Genomic DNA, 26,845 nt, shown 5'->3' on the forward strand with positions numbered 1-26,845 from the left:
AAAAAAAAAAAAAAAAAAAAAAAAAAAAAAAAAAAAAAAAAAAAGGACTTTAGCCTCAGAATATATAGGGTGAAGGGTGAGTTCAGGCTCCAAGTCACAAATGATGGAATTCCACTCTTCTTACCTTTCTTACGGTCTCTTTTTCCAAGTAAGATCTGTGCTGTTCGTGCAGCTTTGTTTGCTGTCCTTGTGCCAGCATTATCTCCTCCCCTCAGATTGAGAAGGTAACATGACTGATCACCTCCAACCACAGGGGAAAGCTGCTCCCTACCTCTATCTTTGGTGCCTGTGTCTCCGGGGAGACTGGGGCATCATCGCAGTATACGGGTGTCGTCATGGGTTCTGGAGATATCTGAGGGCGAAGGTGCTCACCCACTGCATCCTCCATCTGAGGGATAAATGTCTCCATGACCTGCAGCGTTTGGATGTTCCCCTCCAGCCCTGTGGGCCAAGGACAGCTTACATCCTCACTGCTTTGGCGGGTGCTCAGAAGGACCTTTTTTGCCTGCTTCTTCAGAGCCAAGAGGCTGAAGTAGGCTTGTCCAAGAAGAGCAGCCTTCTTTTGGTGAGCCAATGCAAGCGAGGTTAGTTAGCTAATACGAGTCTCCATCCAGGGGACACTGGGGAAGCTTATTTTTCTGCTTGGCCAGTCTCTCGCCAGCCAGTGGACATGCTGATGTTCTCATTGCTTTCATCCCCAAGACCTGATTGATTAACTTCGACTCTTCCACATAGCACATTTGCATGATCTGGAGGAAATAACTTTTGCTGCTGCATCCTTATTGAAAGCTGCTCTTGCAGACTTGCTGCAGCTTAGCTGTTCCTCTGACTCAGCTAGAGGACTAAATGCCTTCCAGCAGGAACATATCTCACGTGTGCAGAAAGCTCCAGAGGCTTCTTACCTCTATAAAAACTATTCAGAGGCTTCTTACCTCTATAAAAACACATACTACAGCAGAGAGCTGGCTAAACAGCTTCCACTATATCTAACACCTGTAGGATATCCATATAGATCTTTACTGCATGCAACTCATTGAAGTCTCTGTTCTTGCTCCTTACGTATTCATATGCATGGCTATGTTTTGTCTTTTAATTTGAAAGTGTTTTTTATGGTTCTATAGGAATATCTATAACCTAATAGTCACAACTGTTCTATGAGAAGAACAGTCTTCCTTTTACAAGGGAGCCAACAGAGATAAAGAGAAGTTAAGTGGATTAAGCGTGAATTTGTGTCAGGTTCAGGAAGAGCATCCAGAAATAATGACTCCCAGGCCTGTGCTTTCAACTCTTAAAACAGTTGGCTGTAAAGAGAAAGGCTTGTGGCTCTTCTTAGAGTCAGTGGTGTTTAAACTGGTCATTTGATCTGTGCACACAAGGAGAAAATGCAACTTCTCCAAGTGTTATTTACAGAATTACTATACCTCACTCAGATGCACAGCAGTATTATTCTTCCCTTATGAGCACATGATATTATAATATCCGTGTTTTTGGAACTGAACCCTGAATCATTCAGTGATACAACCGTACTATACATACACCTTATACTAGCTGATGTGAGGTAGTTATTGTGATAATAAATAACACTGAAAAATTGAAATGAAGGAGTTCAACTTTTGCCCCAGAAGTGGAGCCAAACCTCCTGAAGCTCAGGATTGAGTGTTTCAGTTTTCAGTTTGTTCTCAAGGCTCTGTGGAAGTCCAAGAATGGACTAGCTGACATTCTTTAAAATAGCCTATTTTTCATAATATTTATATCCCTGACAGAAATGAATTTTCAAACAGGCAGTCATGAGTTCATAATAGGATAGATTTTTTTTTTATGTTATATATCATTACAGCTCTATGAAATCTTCAATGATACTTTGTTATTTTTTTTTCTAAGCATATGGACTGCAACATCCTAATTTTTCTCAAGCATAAGGAAATATTTTTAATTCTCTGAAGAACAGAGTCTATGAATGGGATGATGCACTAGGAGGTCCCTGTAAAAGAACATTTATTCAATCAGATGCCAAAAGTGTTCATCATACAAAGGCACCAGAGAAACCTCCTTGTGTTGCATTAAATACTCTGCAACTTCTGTCTATTTTGTACATAGTTATATACATATACATAACTATATATATATATACATATATATACATAACTATATACATAGTTATATACATAGCATATATCACAGGGTAGGTCCTGCCTAACAAATTTAATTTCCTTTTATGATTAAGATCACCCAGCTAGTTGACCAAGGGAAACCAGCTGACGTGATCTTTTTGGACTTCAGCAAGGCTTTTGACACGGTTTCCCATAGGATCCTTCTGGACAAAATGTCCAGCATAGAACTAGACAAAAACATCATCTGATGAGTGAGCTGATAGGCAGGGCTCAAAGGGTTATGGTAAATGGGGCCACGTCTGGCTGGTGGATGGTCACTAGTGGGGTCCCTCAAGGCTCCATTTTAGGGCCAGTCCTCTTCAATGTTTTTATAAATGATTTGGATGTAGGACTAGAAGGTGTTTTGAGCAAATTTGCCGACAACACCAAACTTGGAGGAGTTGTGGACTCGGATGAGGGTGGAAAGGCCTTGCAGAGAGATTTAAACAGGTTGGAGAGCCCGGCGATCACCAACCACATGAAGTTGAACAAGAGCAAGTGCCGGGTCCTGCACCTGGGACGAGGCAACCCTGGCCATACATACAGACTGGGAGACGAGACGCTGGAGTGCAGCCCCGCAGAGAGGGATCTGGGGTTGTGGTAGACAGCAAGTTGAATATGAACCAGCAGTGTGCCCTGGCAGCCAGGAGGGCCAACTGTATCCTGGGGTGCATCAAGCACAGCATTGCTAGTCGGTCAAGGGAAGTGATCGTCCCACTCTGTGCTGGTGTGGCCTCACCTCGAGTACTGTGTGCAGTTCTGGGCACCACAGTACAAAAAGGACATGAAACTGTTGGAGAGTATCCAGGGGAGGGCGACAAAGATGGTGAAGGGCCTAGAAGAGAAAATAATGAGGAGCGGCTGAGGTCACTGGGCCTGTTCAGCCTAGAGAAGAGGAGGCTGAGGGGAGACCTCATCGTGGTCTACAACTTCCTCGTGAGGGGGAGTGGAGAGGCAAGTGACCTATTCTCCACAAATACCAGTGATAGGACCCGCAGGAATGGTGTTAAGCTGAGGTAGGGCAACTTTAGACTGGACATCAGGAGGAGGTTCTTCACCGAGAGGGTGATTGCACACTGGAACAGGCTCCCCGGTGAAGTAGTCACTTCACCGAGCCTGTCTGAATTCAAGAAGAGATTGGACTGTGCACTCAGTCACATGGTCTAAACTTTTGGGTAGACCTGTGCGGTACCAGGAGTTGGACTTGATGATGATCCTTATGGGTCTCTTCCAACTCGGGTTATTCTATGATTCTAAAAGTTGAATTTAAAGACACAAATGTAGATATGTTTGTGTGTCTACATTTATCTGGGTATGCTAATCACTCTTGTCACACATAGGCTATTATCTACAGGATTTCAAATGCTACATGTGATACCATATTACATTTTTCCAGTGCTTCCCTGACTCTCTGATGCTTTAGAGATTTGTGCTGGAGTCTTTCATGTTTTATTTGTGTCCACTTTGGGTTATTGGACATGCAATAACCGTGTAAAACCAAATATGTAACACAAGATGCATGCACACCATTCTGAAATCTGTACTGGTGTGTGAATTACATGCACTGAAATTGCATGGAGGCTTGGTAAAATGAAATAATGTTTTGACAGGTCTTTTGTATTAGGAATATGATAGCACTGTACAGAAAAAAACCATTTTCTGTTGCCTGATGTGTTTATAATGTGTCAATCCATTTGTGTTCAGTGTAAGTCTATAAACCCCTGGTTGCAATCTGCTGCTCAGTGATATGCTTTAGGAATTATGTTGGAGTAAATTCAGGATATTGCAACATATGTGCTGAAGAAAAGGAATACAATTGCATTGCTCATCCAAATACTTTCTCTGTCACTAGTTAAATTCATATTCTTGAGAAAATAGTACTATTCTCTTGGCTGAAAAAAAAGTAATCGGCTTCTTCTACAGAAGCAGCTTTAACACACTTCTTCCAATCCAAGGCAAACTTCTTCCCTTGCCATCAGTAGCTGCCAATGTTGGTAGAGGGAAATTATTTACCTAGGGATGTGTCCTCCTTTATTGGATTCCTGACTGCTGAAGCAGTTAGCATTTGTTATGCTGCACACAGAGATCTGTTTCTTGTGGAATGCATTTTCATCCTGCCACCTTGGTGCAGAAGTGGTTCATCCTGCTTCATCCCACGTTTCCCTAAAGCATCAGCAAACAGGGTGACAAAATATGTTTCCCTAAAACAATAGCAAAGGTGAAAAAATCAGCAGCATGTACACTGGCAGCAGAAACACCAGGACCCTCAAAAAAAACAGCACCAGGAGAGCAGAAGTTTATACCACTTTGTGGGCTTCTGCCCTCACGAAAGCCATGCTGAGTTCAGTGGTCCTGGGGTGGTAGAGGTCAGGCTCAGATTTAGTTGGTCCTCCCAGTTAACTTCCATGTGTGCAGAAGAACCTTGACTTTTGGGATGACGTGATCCCCTAGCCATTGGATACCCGTGCAAGGATGTGAATCCTGAACCAGCTTCAAGAACTACATGATACAAAGGTATTAAGGACCGGTTCTACCAGGTAAAAATAATTCCCCCACCCCAAAAATGTCAACTCATGTAAAGTCTTATTCTTTTAGGACTTGATATCTTGGCATGCCCCTATTCTGTCCTACTTGCACTGCACCCTTACTCAATTCCTGATATTAGTTTCCCAGCCTTCCCCACAGATTTTTCTGCTCCTTTATCCCTACTGCACATTTCAGCCTCCACCAGGGCACGATACTACACCTGATGCCCACACATGGTGTTAAACCCTCATGCTGATCCCCTTAGCTTTTAGCCCTTTTCAAGCCACCTGCACATGGCCACCTGCTTTACAGAGTGAAAGGGAAGAATACGGGGTAGTCTGCGTACCCGACAACCAGCACGAGCATATAGGGGAGCTGTGGATGTGTGCGTCTGCGTGGTGGGGAATGTATGCACTTCTCTTTTGCATGGGGACTCTCTTGCTACTGCTTCTTGGACTGGCCATCTCCAGCTCCTGTTTGGATTTATTTCCTGGTGATGGTTTTCTGTGTGTTTTCTTTGGGCACATTGGGTGCGGGAAGGGAGAGGAGAATGAAAAGATAACATTCCTTCAGATGGAAGAAATGAAATGGACACCTGGCATCTTCCATATTACAAAGTACCTGGCTACCTCCTGGTCGCTATGGAAAGTCCAAGTATTCATGTCTGTAAACTTTTTTTTTTTTTTTTAACCAGTGAGATGCCATAAAGGTGTTTGATCTAGGTATCATTGGTATTTGCTCATGTCAATTCACTCTTTTCTTTCTGTTTGGCTCATCAGCAAAATCAAAGGTGGAAACTTAACTGGGAAGCCAGCCTCCTTTGTGGTGTGAGGGTCAGCGAGGCAGAGGACATGTGGCATGGGGCCACTGCAAGAAGCTTGTGGTGCATCTATGCTGCATATGTTTGTGCAGAAGCAGGTTGTCTGTGGTCTGGGGTCATCCACATAGCTCTGCAGCCTTCTTTAAAAAGAAGTAGCTTCTCAGAATTTGTTTTTCCATTTCTAGTTCTTGGAATTATTATAGCAATTTAAATACCCTGCATGAGCTGCCAGAGCTTGCTTAGTTGTTCTTCATGCACTCTTGCTGGTTTCAAGTAGTATTTTGACAGCAAAAGATGCTGCTGTAGATAGCTGTGTACATGGGCTTTCTGTGAACTGCTCCTGCTCTCATGGCATAATGTCTGGGGACAGAAATGGCCCTGCTACACCAGTGTGGAAAACCTGACCCTATGTAGATGTTTCACAATATTTATGGGCATGTCTTGTGTGCTGCAGTAGGTAAAGGGTTTTCTGAAGTGGAAAGTAAGAAGCTTCTACCAGGAAATTTGCTGCATGTCGTACGATGATTGCTGTATGGCATATGATGCATTTCGGGCTGTGAAAGGGACTTCTGTACATCTGAAAGGACATCTGTGGAGGTACCAGATTAGCAATTGGTTCTCCACCATTTTTCTTTCAGATTTTTTTTCCCTTGAGACCGTGGCTGCATTGTGCTTTGTGCCCGTCTCCTCTTCTTGTCTAGTCTAGTTGGATCATTAGATAAATACTGAGAGACAAAGGAAACCTTTCCTTTTGCTCTTACCATCTACATCCACAAACCCAGCCCTGAAAATGGGAACAAGAAAACTCAGCTCCTCTCTGCTGAAGTAAGAAAGGTTATATGGTTATCTGTAAGAAAATTAAAAGAGATGATAAACTAGAGTAAACAAACACTAGCCAGAAAAAGAAGAAAAAAAAGGAAAAGAAAAAAGGGTTTCAGTAACTTTGATGTCATAAAGATTGTAATCATGGCAGCTGGTAATAAAGGTTACAAGTATTTCCAGTCAATAACGGCCAATGCTTTCAAGAAACCGAGACTGCCCATTTACTGAAATAACTTGTGGCTACAGAGCTTGATCTTGCCAGACAGATGGAAGTCACAGGCGATGCTTATCTACTGTGCTCATAGCAGGGCTCTGGTGACCTCTCTTCTTGGAAAATTGTATGCTGGAAGTGCGACTTCTGTAGGGTCTGGTCAAGCTCCTGCAAACTTCACAGAAATATGGGGCCATGTAAAAATGTCATTTTGACTATGGTGTGGGTTTTTACTATGTATGGAGCCAGCCTAGATTTTAAAAGGTCTAATAGGTCCTAATTATTGAAAAATAACTTATTTTTTGTAAACCAGATGGCTTGACAAAAATGAGGATGATGGTCAGATTGTCCGAGAATTAGTGCCTGCTGGGGAGTCACCAATGCTAAAAAGTGAGTTTAGCTTTGAAAAAAGATCTGGATTTGAGCTGTGTATGCACATAATTACTTATTTTATTCTTATTAACAATTCATGTCAGTTCATGACACTTCTACTGGGCTTTTTTTTTTTTTAATCCTTATGCAGGGAGCTGTAGTAGGTCACTGAGGGGAAATGCCTCTGACCCTTAAATCCTAGTTTATGAGTGGAATTAAATTATATAAAAGAGAATTACATTATATATGAGAGAGTTACATTATATATGTAGAAAAGAACTTTGATTTTTAAAGTTCTGATTTGTTGAAGAATTGTGGTTGTTGTTGTTTTTGTTGTTGTTTTTATTATTTATTTATGGTATAGCTTTCTGTGAAGGATCTTGAATTGCTACTGTTTTGTTAGAGAAAATTCTATTGAATAATACTGTGTTCCTGGAAAAAAGTTGACAAAAAATTACACTGACATTTTTCTAGAAAACTAGCACTTCAGTACTACAATTTTCTTTAAAAATCACTGCTTACTGAAATCAGATTGAGATGCTTTTTGTTTGGCTAAAAATAAAAAAAAATAAAAAAAAAACAAACCTTTTGAATTAAATTGCAAGTACAGAAAAAAATGGTGAAATCACCCTACTTGCCTAAGCTCATTTTTATGGCTCTGTAATCACCTAATGGTAAGAGGGAAGAAGATGAGATATTTTCTGTTTATTAATGCAACTGTTGCATCTCTTACATTTTGGTGGATATCTCCAAGATGTGGCAGCCGCCTTGTGTTGTTTGCATGGCTGGAAATGTCACTCATGCATCTGTTTTTTGTACATTGATCTCACTTCAGATGTCAGTTATCACATCAGCGTGAAGACAGGAGATATCCCAGGTGCCAGCTCAGACTCCAAAGTTTTCATCAAACTCTATGGTGAAAAAGCAGACACCAGCAAGGAGCCTCTGCTAGTCTCTGATAATGATCTAGGCAATTATTTTGAACGTGGTCGAGTGGATGAGTTTACTCTCGACACGATGGATATTGGGAAGGTAAGAATTAATTGCAGGTGACTCTGTGCTTCATGCAAGTGGCTGAATTCAGGATCAATATACAGCTAAGGACTGAGGATGATGTAAAAAGCTCTGACCTTTACATCGGAAATTGAGAAATGCATGTGGTACAGACTACTAAATTGGCAGTCTAGGGTATATGCAGGCATGTGAAATGCCTGTTTTGAGATTATTTTCAAATATATATAGAAATTATTTGTGTACACAATGGAAGTGCAGGGTGCCAGGTGAAGCAGATTTGTATGTATTAAGTAAATTCTGGATTGTTTGTTTTGTTTTGTTTTGTTTTGTTTTTCCTGCCGTCTTGGTTTTTGTTTGCTTTTTTTTTTCAAGATCAACCGAATACTGATCGGACATGATAATGTGGGTCTCCGGTCTGGCTGGTTCCTGGCCAGTGTCCAGATCACGGTTCCAGTCCAGGGAAGGCAGTACATGTTCCCCTGCAACCGATGGCTCGACAAAGATGAGGCTGATGGCAGGGTGGAGGTGGAGGTCTACCCAAGTGAGATTGTACCCATTGAGAAATGTGAGAGAAGACACATTGAGAAGAGTGTGATTTTTTAATAGTGAGGAAAGTAAATTCTTCTTCTTCTTCTTCTTCTTCATTTTCTTTTTTTTTTTTTTTTTTTCTTCTTCTTTTTTTTTTTTCTTTTGTTGTTGCTGTTGTTTTGTTTTGTTTTTGTTTTGTGGACTCTGCCTTTTTCACCCTTATGTGTCTATCTGGACAAAGCCTGGACAAGCACACATCCTGTCCTGCCTGTATTACCGCATAGTTTGATATATGTAGACCAAATCATACTGCTCATTTGACTTATATCAGCACATTTGCTCTCTTTTAAGGCTAAGGTTAAAATTTGCCTTGGAATCATGGGAAAATATGTGTTTTTCCTCTGTTCTGTGTAACTCACTCCCTCATGTTACATTATAAACATAATTTAACCACCCTATAGTTAATACTGAAATGAGAATCCATTTTAAGGCTCTATTTTGCAGGCCGTTGACACTGGGTTAATAGTTGTAGAAGGGAAAACTACTAGGTTAGTGCTCAGTGAAGACTTGTGCTATCTCTTATTTTATTTGGATAAGAGCAAATGCAGTCACCTCAGCTACATGGTCATTTGTTAAGACAAGGTAATTTAATTCTGAACCTAAGCCTTGAGGATCATTTTATATGAGCTTCAATTCTGATTTAATTGATTTATTTTTGGACTAGTGATAAACTACGAGGTGTCTGTAGTTACTGGAGATGTGCGGGCTGCAGGCACCAATGCCCAAGTCTTCATGCAGATTTACGGTGAGACTGGCAAAACTGAACTGATCATCTTAGAAAACAGATCGAACAACTTTGAGCGGGGAGCCACAGATATCTTCAAGGTATGGTGAAGACAGTCTTTGCTGCTTCTGTGAGGGAAAAGAGATGACAAGCCTATACAGAAATATTGTAAGAATAATTGGCCCAATCATCAAAGTAATTGACTTCAAAGAAATTGCCAGGTCTGTTGGCATCTGCTGACTTCTACATCTTTTTGAGTTCTGTATTTCATGGAGTGACTTTATATTCTCAGGGACTGTTAGCAAAGGTGTCATAGAAAAACAGTCCACTAGCTGCTTTTGTTTACCTTTCCTTTCAAAAGGAGATACTTCCGTTAGATTTCAAAAGATTGTAAACTTCTATTTTATGCCTGACCACATGTTACTGTCCCTTTTATTTATCCAGTCAGGAAAAAGGAAACAAAATATAAGGAATTCCAGCTTTGTCTCTAATCACATATGCCATTTATTACAAGTATAATTTCTTGGCCCAATCCTGCTTAGATTTGCTGTTGTAATTTCTGCAAGCATATGACTGCCCCATGGTTTTTACTAATGATAGTCCAACATGCACAGCACAGTCATGGTCTGTATGGTGTACAACATGCTCCTGCAGCTACCAGTCTGGCCAGCATTTAAGTCTATACATCAGTGTCCATAACTCGTTTTGAGGAATGCAACAGTAAGTAGTGTGTGAGCCAGCTAATCCAGAAAGAGATCCTGGACTGACAAAGCTGACCGCCCCAGTGTGGTTGGGCATCTTCTGCTTAGTCAGGCCTGGCTATGTTGGGCCACCATCTTCTTCAGGTTTGCTTGCTCACTTGCTTGGGTTCTCTTTCCAAAGAAACTGAGATTTGAGGCAAAGGAATGGTCTTGGTTCTTGCCCTGATGTGGAGTCAGAATGGGGACAAAATGTGCTGTCAGGGCATGTCAGAACCACATCCTTGTCTAGTGATGTAACCTCAGGAGGCACCAACATCTGGACAGTAAAGAACAAAGTCCAGATGGAAGCAGAATGGAAGGCATACCTGTTGTAAGTGTTAACAGCATGAGGATCAGCACTGAAGTGTCGTGAAGTCTCTGATCCACCTCAGAACAAAGTTACGCACCCACTTGCAATCTAGTTGTGTAATCTGCCCCGAAACATTAAGACTGGGATATCCTTCCCATTGCCAGAGGTCAACAAGGTTGACCTCACAAGCTTTTCTATGTTTTTATATAGTGTGTTTTGGAGTTCAGTTAATCTCTTCCTGCCTCAGTTTGTTGCTTTTTAGAATGGAGTTAGTGATGTTTATCAATGTTTACTGAGTTCTTTGGGACCAAAGATGATTAACAGCTTATAAACACTTGCTTATTTAAAACTCCTTATAATTTTAAGATTAGATTTCTCTGATTTAATGGAAATAATGAGGAATAAAGCCAATATCAGATTTATAATGAAGCCATATGTACAGTCTTCTGTTTACATAGCTATGTTTCTTACCCTCTCCAGCATGTTTATTACTAGACTTTAAAGTTCTGACCATTTTCTGTGTTGATGTTTTTCTGTTGTTATTTGTTTATTTTTTTTTCTCCTGTATGTGCAAGGCAGAAGCTGTGAAGTATTAATAGACATAGCCTCTACCTAGTTCATGATATGAATATTTACAGAAAGATATAGACAAGAATAAGATTGTGTGAGCTAAATGTTAATAGGAAATGTCATTGATTATAGACAGGGAATGCAGGATGATTACAACAAATCTAAGGGTAAAGAAGTATAAAGAAAAATGCATTCTTCATGCCAGGACAGCTGGATCAATTTTAGTTTTCTGTTAAGCATCTTGTGTGCAATTGACTGCTTTAATCTACTACAGAAAAAAAATGCTTCCACACTGAAACCTTTTTGCCAAGTTGCCAAATTTCCACCTGAAACAAATGTTTGCAACTTTTATAACATATGCACTTCCTATCAGCATAAGCAATCATCAGAAACAAGTGATTGGTTGTTGAAGGATTGCATGGCATAAAAGCCTTCGATCCAACTTCATTAGCTAATAATACTGGCAAATAATCCAAACCAACAAGGTTTTGTATCTGCTGTATTGACTAGACAGATGGAAATCTTCCATCTTATTCAGCCTTCTGTCACTAATGTATTGCAGTCATGAATGGGTTGTATCCTCTCTGCAACACTAGCAAAGCGAGAAGATACCCTTCTTACATTTCATTTTCCAGATGAGATATAAGGAGGATAGCCCAAACCTAAGATCCACCTCAGAGCTTATCTGAGTTATCTTAGTCCAAGTTTACTGCCTGTTGTTGCTCCTCACTTAGTTCATATCTCATTCTAGACATTAAATATATATTACTATTCCTTTCAAAAAGAACTCAGGCACTTCGGAGCTCACGAAGTAGTATGATATTTGGCATATTCACTTTTCATGATGATACGGAGGCAATGCTGGGGAAGAGAGGAATGAAGTAGGGAGCCCAGTAAATAAGAATTCAGCTCCTAACCTATCCACACTTGTTCTGGATGTCCTCAGATCAGTCTGTTCAGATGTGATTTGTTAATGAAAGCATAAAACAGGAAGGAGAAAGTAAAGGTAAATGTTTTTCTTTGTTTGTTTTTGTTTATTTGTTTGTTTTTTAAGAAAAAAAGCCTTATTCTTACTGCTCTAGTGAGGTAGCTGTTCTGGTTGATAGAGGTGATGCTCCTCATTTTTAAGAATTCATTTTCTGAAATGAAGATGTCTTATGTCCTGTTGGGTGTTGACTTTCCTTTGGTGGCAGATAGAGGCTGCAGATGTTGGCAAGATTTATAAGATTCGGATAGGCCACGATGGGAAAGGCATTGGGGATGGCTGGTTTCTGGAAAGTGTCACGTTGAAGCGGCTTGCCGTGAAGATGAATGAGTCTGATAAAAAGAAGAAGAAAAAGAAAAAGTCTGAAGAGGTGGAAGAGGAGGAGATCAAGGTGGAGGAAGTAACGGATGTCTATACGTTTGTGGCACACCGCTGGCTGGCTAAAGATGAAGGTGACAAGGAGCTTGTGGTAGAACTGGTGCCTGATGGGGAATCTGCCCTGGAGGGTAAATATCAGAGGGAATGTGCATGTGTGCGTGGATACAGCAGTTACATGAAGGTCGATAACCATGCTGCTGTGTTTTGCATGACCACTTGTGGCTCCCCAGTCATCCCACTGCCCCAGGCCAACAGCATAGCTTGCACTGTGGGTTGGCTGATCAGCTCTGGGGTGGAGGACAGTGGTGAAACTGGAGACAGACTGAACTGGGAATGCGCTGGGGAACTGCTACAGGGTTCTCCAAGCCATGTCTGGAGAACTTGATTTGTGAGTTCCACGAGTTACCACTGTGGCTTGGAGAATAGAAGGCCTTAACTACTTTTATGGTTAATGCTAAGGGCTAGAGAAAGATGGTGCCCCTCATGTTTTAAGATAGATGCAAATTTTTAACACACTCCAGACAAAACCTTTCTTACAGCCAATTGTACCGGTGTTTTTGGGCCACACACTTCTATGGTGAGCCACAGATCTGATGATATATGGCTATTTCTGGGGTCCTTTGATCTCTCTTTGTGATTCCAGAGAACACATACGAAGTCCATGTTCTCACTGGAAATGTCTGGGGGGCTGGGACAGACTCTAATGTCTTCTTGAGCATCTATGGCGTAGGAAGAGGAGACACGGGTGAGCGCCAGCTGAAAAGGTCCAATAACCTCAACAAGTTTGAAAAGGGCCAGGTAATGCATGAACTCAATTCACTGGAGCAAGCAGAAGGGTGGCAGAGCTCTCTTAGTTATCACGCTGGTCATTCATTACTGTCTCTTCCCTGTGAGGCTATGTTTCTTCTTCTAGCTTAAAGCTCAGATGTGTTTTATTTCTGAAATTTATATTTAAAGCAAAACACCTCAAAATATTTTCCAGAGGAAATTCATTTGAATAATAAGCTGGAAACTCTTCTGTGTTGGAGCCACCTTTTGCATCTGCTTCCTGTAAGCATTCTGGTAACAACATTTCCTGCCAGGAATACTTGAAAACCACAAACTGTAAATTAATATTGGAGAGCATTTGTGAGGCAGTTTAAGCCATGTTAGTATTTAGATTGCAAATACAATTCTAAATTCTTGACTCAACCAGTCAGGGAATAAAAGCAATATTGCATGGTGTGCTATAATTAGGTTATAATCCAATCCAATTAAACAATGTCTCTTGTAGATGGAATATTTGCCATAAAAATGCTTATGAACAAATAACAAACAACTGTTGTAGCCAGACATTATTCAAGGAATTATTTTGAATAACGAAAAATTATGGAGACAGTAAGCAGTTGTGGAAAACTTGCAATAAGAAAAAGAGAGCCTAAGGTTGTTAAATAAGCTGTTAGCTGTGATTTATGAGCTTGGCACTGGTGAGTCTGCAACATGCACGTGGTTCTTCATTCGGTGGGAAGAGCTCCAAGCTGCAAATGTATTGCCCTCTGCTCTTGGGAGTAGAAACCCAAAGTCTACCAACAAGTTAATCACATTAAGATGTTAAATTGTTATCATAACAAGGCCCATCCTGTCACACTAATACTGTTAATAAATGAACCTCATGGTTGCAGTAAATGACAAAAGGAAAAAAAAATCTGCAGTTTGAAGTAAAGCACATGGAAGCACAGATGAGTTAGTGTTTGTTGTCCAGTTCCAGACTGAAACTGAATGGAAATGCTAACCCTGAAAGGAATGAGATTTAGGAGAGATGAGTTAAACCTACAGGAGGCTGAAATTGAGATGAGGTAAAGAAAGGAATGAAGGGTTGTGTAGCTCCAAGGCTGTTACTGTGTAGTAGGAGCCAAGCATGAGTGCTAATGGGACAACCCACAGCTCTGGAGTTATTTATGTAGTTATACATCCACCCTAGGAATACAAGGGAGACTTACAAACACCTTTAATTTCAGTGGGGAAAAAGTTACCCTGGGTAGAGCCTCTCTTTCTTCCTTTCTGGGAAGCACAGTCACTTGCCTCTTGCCTCCTGTGCAGGTGGACGTGTTCACCATCAAAGCCATTGACCTGGGCGAGCTGAAGAAGCTGCGGATCCGCCACGACAACTCTGGTGGTAGCCCAAGCTGGTTCCTGGAGAGGGTAGAGATTGTTGACCTCAAGGAGACCACCACGTGAGCAGCCTGTAGCACATTTTCTGTGTGGTCAGAGAAGGGGGCACTTTCTCGGGAGACTGCAGAACTGTGGGAGGGCAGAGGAGATGCAGAAGAACATCACTGTAGCTCCTCACCAGCCCACAGGCAGCAGGCATCCTATGGGAGTCTTGCGTCTTTGTGCAGCTACAGGGAGCATAGGGCCTTTCTGGGGAACCTCTGTGTGGGGTTTTGCTGTCCCAGCAAATCTCTGCAGTTTAGGAACCAGCTGTGTTCCGAAGGAAACCTCACCTTTTCTGTTTTCCCTGGGAGCATTCTCCCTCCTGAAGGGGTTCCCTCACAAGAGCCTGCAGCTGCATGCCTCCTTCCAAGGCTCTGCTCTGGAAATTCCTCACCTCACATTTCCTTTCTATTTTGTACCTAATGCAAAGAGCTGGGTCACAACCAAGACCTGATCTAAGTGAACTCCCATCATTTTCACAGACAGAGCTTAAGCTGTTAGAAACTTTAAATACATGCTTGTCTTGAGATGGAACTTATTTAAAATTTGCACTGTGTGCTGGCGGGTGGGACTGCTCATAAAGACCTCATGATGGGTCCACTATAAATAATATAAAATGCTTGGGAAAATGCAGTTTTCCTTGAGTTGCTTAGCTTGTGGAAGTGAAAAGTAAAAAGATTCGGTCATATTGGGCTGGCAACTCAAAATCAGCACTTTTCACTAAGTGCTCACTAACCTGTTTATGGATTAATTTCCCAGTAAATAACAAACAATACCAAAGCTCAACGATGGAAACAGATGTATTATTCAGCTCTGAGCAATCTTTTTTTTTAAAGTAACTTCTGATCTGTGCATATTTCTGTTATTAAAGCCTGTGAAGTCCTGTGTAAGCGCTGGGTGCTGCTGTCATTCTTGTAGGTATTATTTTCCGTGCCAGCGGTGGTTAGCAGTTGAGGAAGATGACGGTCAGATTGTCAGGGAGCTGGTCCCAGTGGATGAAGCATTTGTAAAGAAAGATTCGGAAAATGATGGCCAGTCTCTTGCAACGCTGGGCCTGGAACAGAAAGGTCTATGTTAGCCTTGTATTTCTTCCAGTATGGGGTTGAAAAGGAACCAAAGTGTTAGTAGTGTTAAGGGCATTACCAGTTAGTGTTGGCTGGGCTGTAATTCAGCCCCAACAATGAAGTTTCCAGGTGTGAACAAAGTGTGAAGTGCATGTCAGCCAGTGAAGGGGGGACACTCCTCATTTTTAGGTGATTTAATCATCTTGCAAGATTGGAACCAAAGAGAGAAAGCTAGGAAGATGGATCACATGTTTAGTCATCATCCCTCCACTGAAACATACATTAGTTGTTAATATCTAAGGCATAAATCTCAGCTATTTCACATGGTGGACTGGAATGGTTAAATGTTTTAACAAGAAACTGGGCAGAGAGCAAGCATAATCAGAGAAAGGGAAGAGACCTAAGTTTGTTTCCATTTCCATCTTGCATCTGTTGTCCTTCAAATTAATTTTGTCTCTACTGTACATAATTTTACACAGAAACCACCGAACAATGACACCTTCCTGGGTCTGATGTGGCAAGGTGCTGAATGCCCAGCACTTCCACTGGCTTCACTGCCTGCAAAAGCTCTTAAACTCTCCCTTAGCTCTCCCTCCAAAGGCTTTTGAATACATGAATAATTTCCACAAATTGCATAGGACCTGCTGGCTGAGCAGCATCTTGGAAAACACATATCTCACTCTAGCAGAAAGGTGCTGTTCTGGAAAACTTGAGCAGGTTTTTGTAGCTCAGTGAAGGCTATATTAGACTTTTCCATATTTTTAATGAATTTACTGAACTTGCTAGATGATGGTGCAGTAGGAACCTTCATAATGATGCTGTTGTGAAGAATGTATTTGTGAATATGAACTGTGTATGTTGAAGTATGCATATGTTCTGGTACATGTTATATGCACTTGTATTATTTGGTGCTATTAGAATAAACAGATACCCCCCCAGCCCCCAAGAAATATCACTGCAGATAAAGGCAGCTTTGAGGAATCTTAGAGGTGCCCAAGCAGCAAATAGGAAGGGTGAGCACATTTCTCATCTGTAAATATGCAGACAATGTACTGGAGCAGCAGAAGACTGTGCAACCAGATAGCCCTGCTCACAGCATATGGCAGGAATTAGAGATTACAACATGGCTGCCATCAGTCAAAATAAAGCTCAAACCAAACACAAACATATGCAGTAAATGTAGAATTAATTCCTGTTCAGACTTCACACTCTTAAATTAAGAAATTTTATCTGACAGCTAAATCAACTACATACACCGTGAAAGTGAAGACCGGGGACAAGAAGAACGCTGGGACAGATGCCAACGTCTTCATCACTCTCTATGGAAGTAAAGATGATACGGGTATGGCTTCATGTGGTGGAAAGGGGTGGCACCTCACGGATGGATATAGATGTCTGAGAAGACAGGTCACGGTCGCTTTTTGCTTCCTCAATGCCTGTTCCTCAGTCTTTTTTAGGACAACTTCATGTTCTTGCTGTCTCTGCATACGACATGATAGCTGGGAGCATACCACCAGCTGCTGTAAATCATTGCCGAACTCTGAGATGCTGATTTGCACCAGCTGCCGGTCTGAAGGCTTTAATTTCAATTATAGAAACAGCACAGTTGCCTGGGACTACATTGCTGAGCAGTGAATGGGGTGACTGATTTGCTTTCCTCAGCAGTGAATCAGCATGCTCCTGAAATCCAGCCCTGCTCTGCCTCTCCAAGTGGCCCAGGAGCATTTATCAGCTGATGAGCTCTGTGCAGGGACTCTGGTGGCTGTGGCAGGGAACCGAGGGGTAGGACCCCTTTCCTTAGCTGCAAACACAGCATGACAGCACTGTCCCTGTGGCACAGCCAGAGATCACTCAAGCAAAGAGTTTCTTTGGGTGCAGATGTTGATACAGGTTTGGGTTCAGAGGGCAGGAGGGACAAAGCTCAGATCTCGAGATGAAAAGCCATTTTTCACGTTTTTAGCCATCTCCCTTGTTCCACTGCTGACGTTCCCAGAGGATTCGTTTCACACACTGAACAATGTCCTTTTGCATCACCACAACAGGGATAGTCAGCCTAAAGGCCTCAAAGATTAACAAGAACAAATTCGAGCGTGGGAAGGTAGATGAGTTTACAGTGGAGTCTGTGGATATTGGAGACCTAAAAAAAATCAAGATAGGCCATGACAATAAAGGTAAGATAATCTGCTTCGTAATTTAGTATTTCTACGGGGTTCAGCACATTGCTGTATAAAATCTCTTCCAAGACCCCAAATGTAATTTACCTTTTGGTGATGGATCCTTGCTGTCACTTTGTCTGTTGTTGTCACAATCTTTGCTGCTAATGTTATTTAAAAAAAAAGGGGGGGGGAATAAAGAGGTAGGGGGGAGAGGGTTTTAGTTGTTCGACATGGGACCTACAGACTTGTCACATCTATTTATCAATATTTATGTTGTTTTCATTATCAGGTGCTAACTGCTTTTCAGACATAGATGTATCTCAACTACTAACTAGGGATGCACTGAAAGGATGCATTGATTCCTTCCTTATGGGGCACTGAGGGATAAATGTTCATAACTTCCCCATTAATCCAAATTAATTCAACCAATGGAGTGAATAGCGCTTCCACAAGCACATCTTTAACTTATTGCGTATAGAAATAAAGTGCATTAGCTCAAACCTGACTAATCCACTTGCAGTGAATGGTCTTTATGATTTCTATTCCATTGTCAAAAGAGGAAAATTTATTCTTGGAGGCCTGGTAGGCAGTGATTCATTTGATGTTGTCTGTAAAGATTTTATGTTTTATTGCCTGTATCTTTCCAACCACAGGTAATTCAACTGGCTGGTTTCTGGAGTGGGTGGAAATCGATGCCCCATCCCTGGGCCAATGCCTCAAGTTTCCTTGTGGCCGTTGGCTGGATAAATCGGAGGATGATGGAACCATTGAGAGAATTATCTTCCCTGCGGAACTGCAGACAACAGAATATATCCCATGTGAGCAGAACACTATTTCCCCAGGATACATCCATCATTACAAAAGATAAAATCTCACCACTTCATATTTTATTGGTTTGGCTTCTCCCTGAAATGGTCTTTGAGAAATTTATAAATACATAATATACCAGTTTCTCCAGTTACTACAAAAAAGTTCCTCTGGGTTCTCTAGAGTAATGTTTCCTGTATTTTCCAAATCAAAGTGTCATAAGAAGCTATGTGGCCACGTATGACTGCCTTTTTGCTCCCTCTTGTCCTTTCATCTCCAAGTCCTTAGCCCATTTCATGCTGATTTCCCCATCCCCAGTTTCTCTTTGATCTCCCCCATGCTAATGTTGCTGTTTCTGATGTCAAAGCAGACACTTGTGGTTTCAATTTCTACCCTTGGTCCCACCAGTGCCTTGGGCACTGTGTACCCCCCTCTTGCTGAAGGGCCCTCTTCCACACTTGTGTCAGTGTGGTGCTTTTCTGACAGTGTTGCACCAGCCTGACTCTTTCAGGATTCCCCATTTTTCCTTAATCTTCACTTCACTCCCCTTAAATAAATGTTTGGGGTAAACCCAGTGCTGGCATCAAAAGCTACTGCCTGCAGTTACTTAGTTAGATATTAACATTTACAGCTACCCAAACTCTCTTTCTCTGCCTCAGTTTCCTTCTTCATATGTAATCGTAAGAATACATAAAGACTGTCAGCAACATTGACTCCTTTTGACTGTAAACCGTGGTTGATCTTGAAGGTCTCTTTCATACTGCCCAGCTATCCACATACACGTATCCTGCAGTCTCTAAGCTAAAATCAACTTTCTTTTCTGAAGATATCTGCCATTTGTACCTCCATAATGCTCTGACCAAGGTATTCCTCATGTCTTTCTTTCCCTAAACTGTCTGGAGTGGAAGAACAGACGCTCTTTGCTCCCCTCCTCGCATTTGTCAGTCTCCTGGAATATGCTATAGTCCTTATGTTTGAAAGAATAAATTGGTAAATACAGTGAACATGTTCGTGGGAGTGAGTGTAAGCCAGAGACCTTGTACGTGCTTCTCAGCAGGTTCTTCCCTGTTATCCCAGTCAATACACGTTTGGATGCAGACATTGACTATATAATTTTTTAATGTCCCAGTACATAACAATGATGTAATAGTTTCTGGAATGCTGTGCCGTTGAGTACACAGTGTATGTAAACCTGATTTTTGTCAGCAGTCCACGTTCAGCATTTGAGAATAGGCCTCTAGCAAAAAAGTCGCACCAGGCTCAGCGTCAGCTTAGGCAGTTTCCCCAGTAAAACCGTTCCCACCATGCTATTTACTGCATTCTAGTTTCCTAACTATTAACCTGGTGGTTTCAGTGCGCCAGAGGTAACTAAAATGGCCGGATTTGTTTTACGATGACTCGTGGCTGATTCATCTTGTGAAGAACGAAAGATGAAAACATGTCATTGGCGGTGCAACTAAAATCACACCTGTGGGGATCCTGCTGTAAAAGTGCCATGTGAATGGGACGGGAGTCTGACAACTGGAAGCTGTGCTGCTAGTGACCTTGTTACATGCCGCTTTGCTGATTCAGTTCTAAGCTGATGTTAATATTCAAACAGCAAAAGCAAGCACCACAGATTTCAGTAGAGAAAATCATTTTTAATTCATAATGCATCTCATGTGATTTTTGGTCTGCAGGATTTATTTTTTTTTCCCTTACATACTGGAGAAACTATTCTAGCTTACCTGGAACACAGTAGAGCAGATTTGGTTGGATTGTGCAGAAAAAATATTAAGTACCTCCAGGCTGACTCTCTGTAAAAGAAAACTTCTTCATCTCTGTCCTCCCGAGGGCTGTATGTAGAGAGCCTGTGTTTTTAATGAATGATTAGCCTCCGATATGCATAATCAGAGTTACTCCAACAGTAACAGACACCGTGCCAGAAACACTCCCTCTACCCCTACAGAGATGCTGAGTCTGAAATACAGCACAAAGCACTGTTGTGTAAAGAATAGCAAAGATGACTGAAGTCGCTGCAGCGTAGGAGGGTGCAGATGACAAGCAGCTGAAAAGATCTTGGTGAGGGACGTGAAACGGTGGAAGGTGGGTGGGCGGTGTACGGGAGAGCGACAGCAGGGGTCCCGGCGATAGAGCAGGGTGTTGAGTGCAGTGCTTGCAGGTAGCGATGTGGATACAGGGATTAAGTCTGCCCAAAGTAAGGAGAAGTCCGTGCAGCTAATAGATGATGCCCAAGTCTCACCTGACATTTACTACCAATAGATTTCAGAGAGGAGTTAAAAGAGACAGATGTTGGATTTGGTCTAACAAATGGCACCCCTGATCTTACGTGTAAGTCCTCAGGACACTGAGTGTCTGATTTCCCACTATTATCAGTAGATGTCTGGTTGGTCACTCACAAGTGGTGGATTTGCAGAATGATTCAGCTAATCCTGATAAAGACCCCCGCTTTTGTTTGTCTGTCTCTTTCTCCAAATTCCATTGACTTCAGTGATTACATCTCCTTTGGCTTCAAGGGAGATTTACACCTTTATTCGGTGTGTGGACATCTGAATCTTGGTTTCTTAATTTGTGAGCTGAACAGCATCTCACAAAAATGGGTGGGAGGGGACTTGACCAAGGATATTCAGCAAGTCTGTAGCAAAGCCAGAAATAGAGTCTCCCAGTCTTATTCCTGGGCCAGTCTTGTTCCTCTGCGAGTCAGACTCCGGCTGGAGTTAGGACTGAGACGCTGTGAAGATAGGGAAGGACAAGAGGGGACATCAGATCTTGGGTAATGGGGCATTCTGGAGAAAACAAGGGAACAGAATCAGGAAGTATGTAGGGGCTTGATCCTTATTGTCCTGCACTCCGCACTGATCTGCTAGTGTTTTACCTTGTTTGCCTGGGTGTTTAGGACTATATGCTGTCAAATAATAAGGTGGCACTACGAGAAAACTAGATCAGAGTGGATAGCAAGGTGTTTTATTTCTTTTCCTTCTAATTGATTCTTGTTACTTGTTCAGTAGTGAAAGAAATGGGAGTTTTTTTTTTACAAACAAAGCTATCTTGAATATTTATATAATGCCTCCAGTTGGCTTCATTTCATCCATCTGCCCGGTTGCTCAAAAATTTGTCAAATCATGATTTACTTTAAGACTTGAGCTGTTGAAGTAAATCATCTTCCAGTAATTTCAGGGGGCTGATATAAATAAATGGAACACTTTCTGATCATTTGATAAGCCCCAAAATCTCAGTAAATGGACTTGAATCATGGTCAGTTGGTTTTATAGGGTTAAAAGAAATTCCTCTGGATTCTCATAATACAGATGAGCATAATAACTAAATGAGCAGAAGTGAAATTACTACCCCATCCTCTTTAACAGCTGAGTTTTCTAACCCAGATTTTATTTTAGGAGCATCCATCTGCTGCTTGCTAACTTTTAAAATTATTATTATTTTCTGCCACTTTCTAAACCAGTTGTTCCTTACGAGATCACCGTCTACACCAGCGATATCTTTGGAGCTGGCACAGATGCAGATGTCTTCATTGTTCTCTATGGAAGCGATGCGATCTGCACTCAGCAAAAATCCCTGTGCCTCAACAAGAGAGAGCAAAGGATGTATTTTGAAAGGAACTCAGTGAATCAGTTCATCGTGGAGGTAAAATCAAAGACTTTTGCTCTCATCTTAGGATGCCCTGAGGGGATTAGGAAGAGAAAATGTAACAAAGTGGGAAATTTTCCTCTTTTAAGGAAAGATATTTGGCTCTTTTGCTCACAAAATGTAATCCCTGTTCTACGACAGACTGGCCATGTTTTAGAGCAAATTCCTTTTCATTGAGCTCCAGTTAGTAACAACTCAAAGCTAACAACATGCAGTGTCCCTGTGGCCTAAGGTCACATTAAACCTTGCAAGGGCTGGTTCAGTTTTATCATGGAGCTGAGATGTACCCATGCACAGGCACAGAGAGTTGCCTTTCCACGTCAAGTTGAGAGGCACTTTGACAGGTCAGTGCATAGGAGTCTTTACATCTTCCATTCCCTAGACCATTCTTGGCACCAGCCTAAGTGTATGCTGGGTCTTACATGTGTCCCTGTCTTTATCACCCTTATTTGCCTGCAGTTTTGCTTTTCCTCACAGTTTGCTGTACTTTGAAATGAACTGGATCCTTGCAGTGTCTCTGAAACTAAGTGGCCTCATATTTAAGTTCCCTGTGCATTGCTTCATGCTCCTGTCTCAGCAGATCATGCTGAAGTGGCTAGTCCATGGTGCTCACTGCTTGCCACGTGCTCCAATTGGGGTGGATAGTCTGTTTTTTTTTGTTCTAACTCAATGGCATGCTGAGCATCATGGCATCATACTCTCTTTCTCTGTCTCCTCTGACAGAGAGATTGCTACTTTGCTGCATGTGCCAGGATTTTCTGAATACATGGACTAACTTTTTGAAAGATCTTATCAAGTGTTTACCGAAGTATTTGCACACGTGCACAAATAGTAAACCATTGCCTGTGAATGACTGCACTCATTTACATCTGCAGTACTCAGCAATTCCTATTCATAATATATTCCTGTGGCTGAGAAGTTATCAGAGGCAAAAATACAGGCACTTCTGCCATGGCCTGCTCTTTTGGTACTACTTAATACACTCACCTTCATTCCCTGGGTGCAAAGCTGACACTGACCTTGTAGAGGGCCTTACAACTGTGCTTTGAATTTGTTTTGTTTTGATTGTTTCTTTTTGTTTGTTTTTCTGTAAAATAATTGAAGGCAAATCTTAAAACAAGCTTTTTAACAAGTTAAAATCATTCCAGCCCACAGTATTGTTGTGTGGCATGAATTGTAAAATAAACTTCCAGCGTGATTCCTTAAAAACATGACTTATTTTGGCGGAGCTTCCACAGAGTTTTTTAAAGCAGAGGTTGCATTAATGCATAGGTATAAATCTTAAACTGAGTGTTATTGTTATTTCTTTTTTCCATAAGATTTATTTCAGGCTTGGCAGAATGTGAAACATCAGTAGTTTTCTTATATGAAGCAAGTGAAAATGCAGTTTGTTCTCCAGATTTATAACATTATATTAACCTATCCCTGAACTTCATTGTCTCTTCACCAGTTCCTCTTGCTGCAGCAGAGGGGAAGGAGGAGGCAAAATGCGTTCTTTCGCTTGCTTGTGTAGATCCATAATTTGGAGTTCAATAGAACTTGTAAACAATTTAGGGATCTCAGGAAACAGAAACTGAAATTCACCCATTTGTTTTAGTGTTTTTACTGCCTCAGCCATTTTGTATTTTGCAAAAGAGGCACAAAAATATTAAACTTGCCTCAGCTACATTCCAAAGTGATGTTTTGCTAGAGTTGCCTACAGCAGAGTAAAAAACCTTTCTTATTTAACATGAACCTTTCCTGTCACGCATCACTTCATTGCTATGTATTGATCGAAAGCCTCATTGAACGATGAGTAGTTGGGCAGGAGGGAGGAGGAAGAATATAATTTCCCCCAAGTGTATACCTGAGTGTATGTGTGAGGTTTTAGAAATGAATTATAAGCATTTAATTATTTCGCAATTTATGCTTATGCTGTCTGAAGTCTTACTGAGCTGAGGAGTCTTCTAAAATTGCTGATGTCTTTACTTCAGTATGGGACAGTTTTGTTAGCTGGGAAGACAAGGGAGTGGTCTCCAGTGGTGTAAGCTGAGAAGTTCAGTTTTGTAATGTCTCCAGGAACAAAATTTTCCAAGTTTCTGTGGAAAGCTGGATGTCCTTCTCCTATGTGCAAAGCATTGGTTTTTCAAAGGTCAATTATACAAAAGCTTGCACTGACATCACCAAAAGGTATTGCTTCACAGCAGACATATATTTTCCTGTTCAGGCCTTTGGAAGGGAAGTTTCTTAAATATAATATACTAGTGACAAATTACTCCGGTAATAAGGTGAGGCATAAAAACATAGTAGCCATATGATAAGGTAGTGATCCTGTTGACTTGCTCAGAATGGCACTTGGGTTCTGTGGCAGAACAACGGAGGGAATATAAAATGCCAGGTTGTTAATATTGTGCTTTGATCTCAAGGCAATTTTCCCAGTGATATAACAGTGCACAACCATCTAATCACATAAGTTTTTTTTCAAAGGGAAAGAGATATAGAAAGAACAATTCTAGATGCAGCAGCACTGCAGTTCCCCAAAACTACCTTCATTCCCACTAACACAAAAAGCTTGAGATGCAGGATTGCTGCTGTGTAACCAAACCTATCTCATACTGGGGGTAAGCTACGTAGCGCAAAATTCTCTCTGTTTTGGGGATAGAAGCTCAGCTTTAGCTAAAATACAAGTTAGGGCATATTTAGCATCAGCACTAGTATTTGCTGCCAAAGGACTTCATACAGACTGAAAATAGGAAATAAGATTTATAAGTGTCTCAAAATTCACCTGTTGTTCATGCCATATTTTTCTTTCATTTTATTTTATTTTATTTTATTAGCTGGAGGATGTTGGTGACATTATTGAAAAGATTCGCATAGGACACAACGGTGGAGGGTTGAACTCTGGATGGCATTTGGATCGTGTGGCAATTCGAAGACTGTTACCAAATGGGAAGGTAGGCTGTGAAACATGTTGCTCTGGAATACTCTGCCATTGGCAGTTGCTTCCATTTTCCAAAGCGGATTTTCAGTACAGAAAGTGTGATTAACAGTGAAAAATACTCCCCAAACTACAATGTACATTAATTAACTTCTTCAAGCTTGGGGATCTGGGGAAAACAACCATTTATTATCGTGTTTTATTCTTCAAAAGTTGATTATACAATTGTGCAATCATTGCTTTTTATTTTTTTTTTTATTTTTTTTTTTTTTTTTTTCAGAAGAGTTGTTGTCATTGTAACTTATTTACTAGACTTAGAGGTATTTTCTCCTGGCAACAGATGGGAGGATAGCAGTGATATTTTTCCACAACCTTTGGGGATTTTTGCTACTGTTTTGCTACTGTCCTTAGCGTGAAGGAGAAATCTGCCTGCTGGGTTTGGAAGCAACATTGTCCTGGCTGTCTTGCTAGGCTGAGAGAGGAGATTCCTGAGTTTGTACCTACTGCTGTGCAAATTCAGCCAAGGAACTACAGGCCTGAACAGTTGTCCTTGTGGACACCTCCACCATTGTGGCTGGGCATCACAGACTGCCAAAGACTTGATCAGGTATCTGTGCCAGGGTCATGCCAGGGTCTAATTCTGGGAGAGTAAACACAGGGAGCATTACAATGAGGGCAAGCACAAGGCCCATTGGTGTAAGTCCCATAATCATTCATAAATATCATCAAGTTAGGTCACAGGACTTACGGTTGCACGTGCCAACAGGATTAACAGAGTGCAGCCAAACTGGAGGTTTTGAACCTCTCCACATAAGAAGCTGTTCCTTGGTCCTGCCTTGAGTGCTGGCTGTAGGAGCAGGAATGAGTGTGACTGCCAGGACGTGGAAGCTCAGAAGAAAATCACCTCCTTCACGACCAGTTCAGAATGCTGGGCATATATTTGGGAGCACCTGGTCTCTGTCTTCTGCCTTGTCTTTCCTCCCCTCATTCTGAGTGGATTTCAGCTTTCATCTCTACCCCACTGCTCAGGTCTGCCCCTTCCTCAAGCAGCTTTTGATATCTGGTGTTGGTGTGCTCAGATGTGGTGAACCTACTGTTCCTTTTGTTTCCTCCTTCAAAATTTCAGGGATAGGCTTTGCTCTCTTTGCCTCACTGAGTGACTAAAAGGTCTGCCTTGAACCTCCTCATCACACTCAAGCTTGTTTATACTTGTTACACAAGTTTCCACACAAGCCAGTACTCATTGCTTGCTCCTGATCACATTTTTTTTGCCAGTCTGCTGTTGTCAGATCCTCTACCTGTGTATTGACTAACCCTGATCTCGTACAGCTTGATTACATTATTGAGCAGGATGATGTTGTGTTCTTGGTCAGAGACTAGGGAAAACAAAGAAGGTGCTGTGCAAAGGCATGGAAACCAAGCGAAAAGAGATTCCTGGGGCCCCTTTTCCTACACCTGTGGTTGACCAAACACTTTGGGAAACTCTGAGAGTTCAGTGTTAAGTGCTCTGCCATCACCCCAGAAAGGTGCTCAGGGCTGCACGGCTACGCAGTCATTACAGAGGTTTTGAAGGACAGACAGCGAGAAACCTGGGGAGGTGGAGGAAGGGAGGAAAGCCACGAACACCTTAAAAATGGAGAGATTTACAATTCGGCTGATCTTTTGATTATGGCATGGGAAAGAAAGAAGAAAGCAGAGCACTGCATGATGCCGCTGATCAGCCGCAGGATATTATGACCTGCCACAGGATAGCAATATGCTGCCAACACTTCTAAAAGCTGTGCTACCTGATTAGACTGCTAAGATGTGTCTGGATGTATCTGTAATGCTGCAAAAGAAAAATGAGGTCAGTA

At 41.6% G+C, this 26,845-nt stretch overlaps 1 protein-coding gene across 1 annotated transcript in view; it reads left to right on the forward strand.

Moving 5' to 3' along the window:
* Window positions 1-26,845, forward strand: part of LOXHD1 (lipoxygenase homology domains 1) — a 138,903-nt gene that overhangs the window by 59,127 nt on the left and 52,931 nt on the right. Inside the window, exons 15-27 of the mRNA XM_035310289.1 lie at window positions 6,843-6,919; window positions 7,737-7,933; window positions 8,288-8,480; window positions 9,168-9,328; window positions 12,041-12,338; window positions 12,854-13,008; window positions 14,290-14,423; window positions 15,322-15,470; window positions 16,705-16,809; window positions 17,510-17,638; window positions 18,277-18,441; window positions 21,891-22,072; window positions 24,892-25,008. Coding sequence (XP_035166180.1) covers window positions 6,843-6,919; window positions 7,737-7,933; window positions 8,288-8,480; window positions 9,168-9,328; window positions 12,041-12,338; window positions 12,854-13,008; window positions 14,290-14,423; window positions 15,322-15,470; window positions 16,705-16,809; window positions 17,510-17,638; window positions 18,277-18,441; window positions 21,891-22,072; window positions 24,892-25,008 — 2,062 coding nt within the window. The remainder of the gene's footprint in view (window positions 1-6,842; window positions 6,920-7,736; window positions 7,934-8,287; window positions 8,481-9,167; window positions 9,329-12,040; window positions 12,339-12,853; window positions 13,009-14,289; window positions 14,424-15,321; window positions 15,471-16,704; window positions 16,810-17,509; window positions 17,639-18,276; window positions 18,442-21,890; window positions 22,073-24,891; window positions 25,009-26,845) is intronic.

Source organism: Oxyura jamaicensis, chromosome Z (genome assembly GCF_011077185.1).
Source record: "Oxyura jamaicensis isolate SHBP4307 breed ruddy duck chromosome Z, BPBGC_Ojam_1.0, whole genome shotgun sequence".
NCBI classification, from domain to species: domain Eukaryota; kingdom Metazoa; phylum Chordata; class Aves; order Anseriformes; family Anatidae; genus Oxyura; species Oxyura jamaicensis.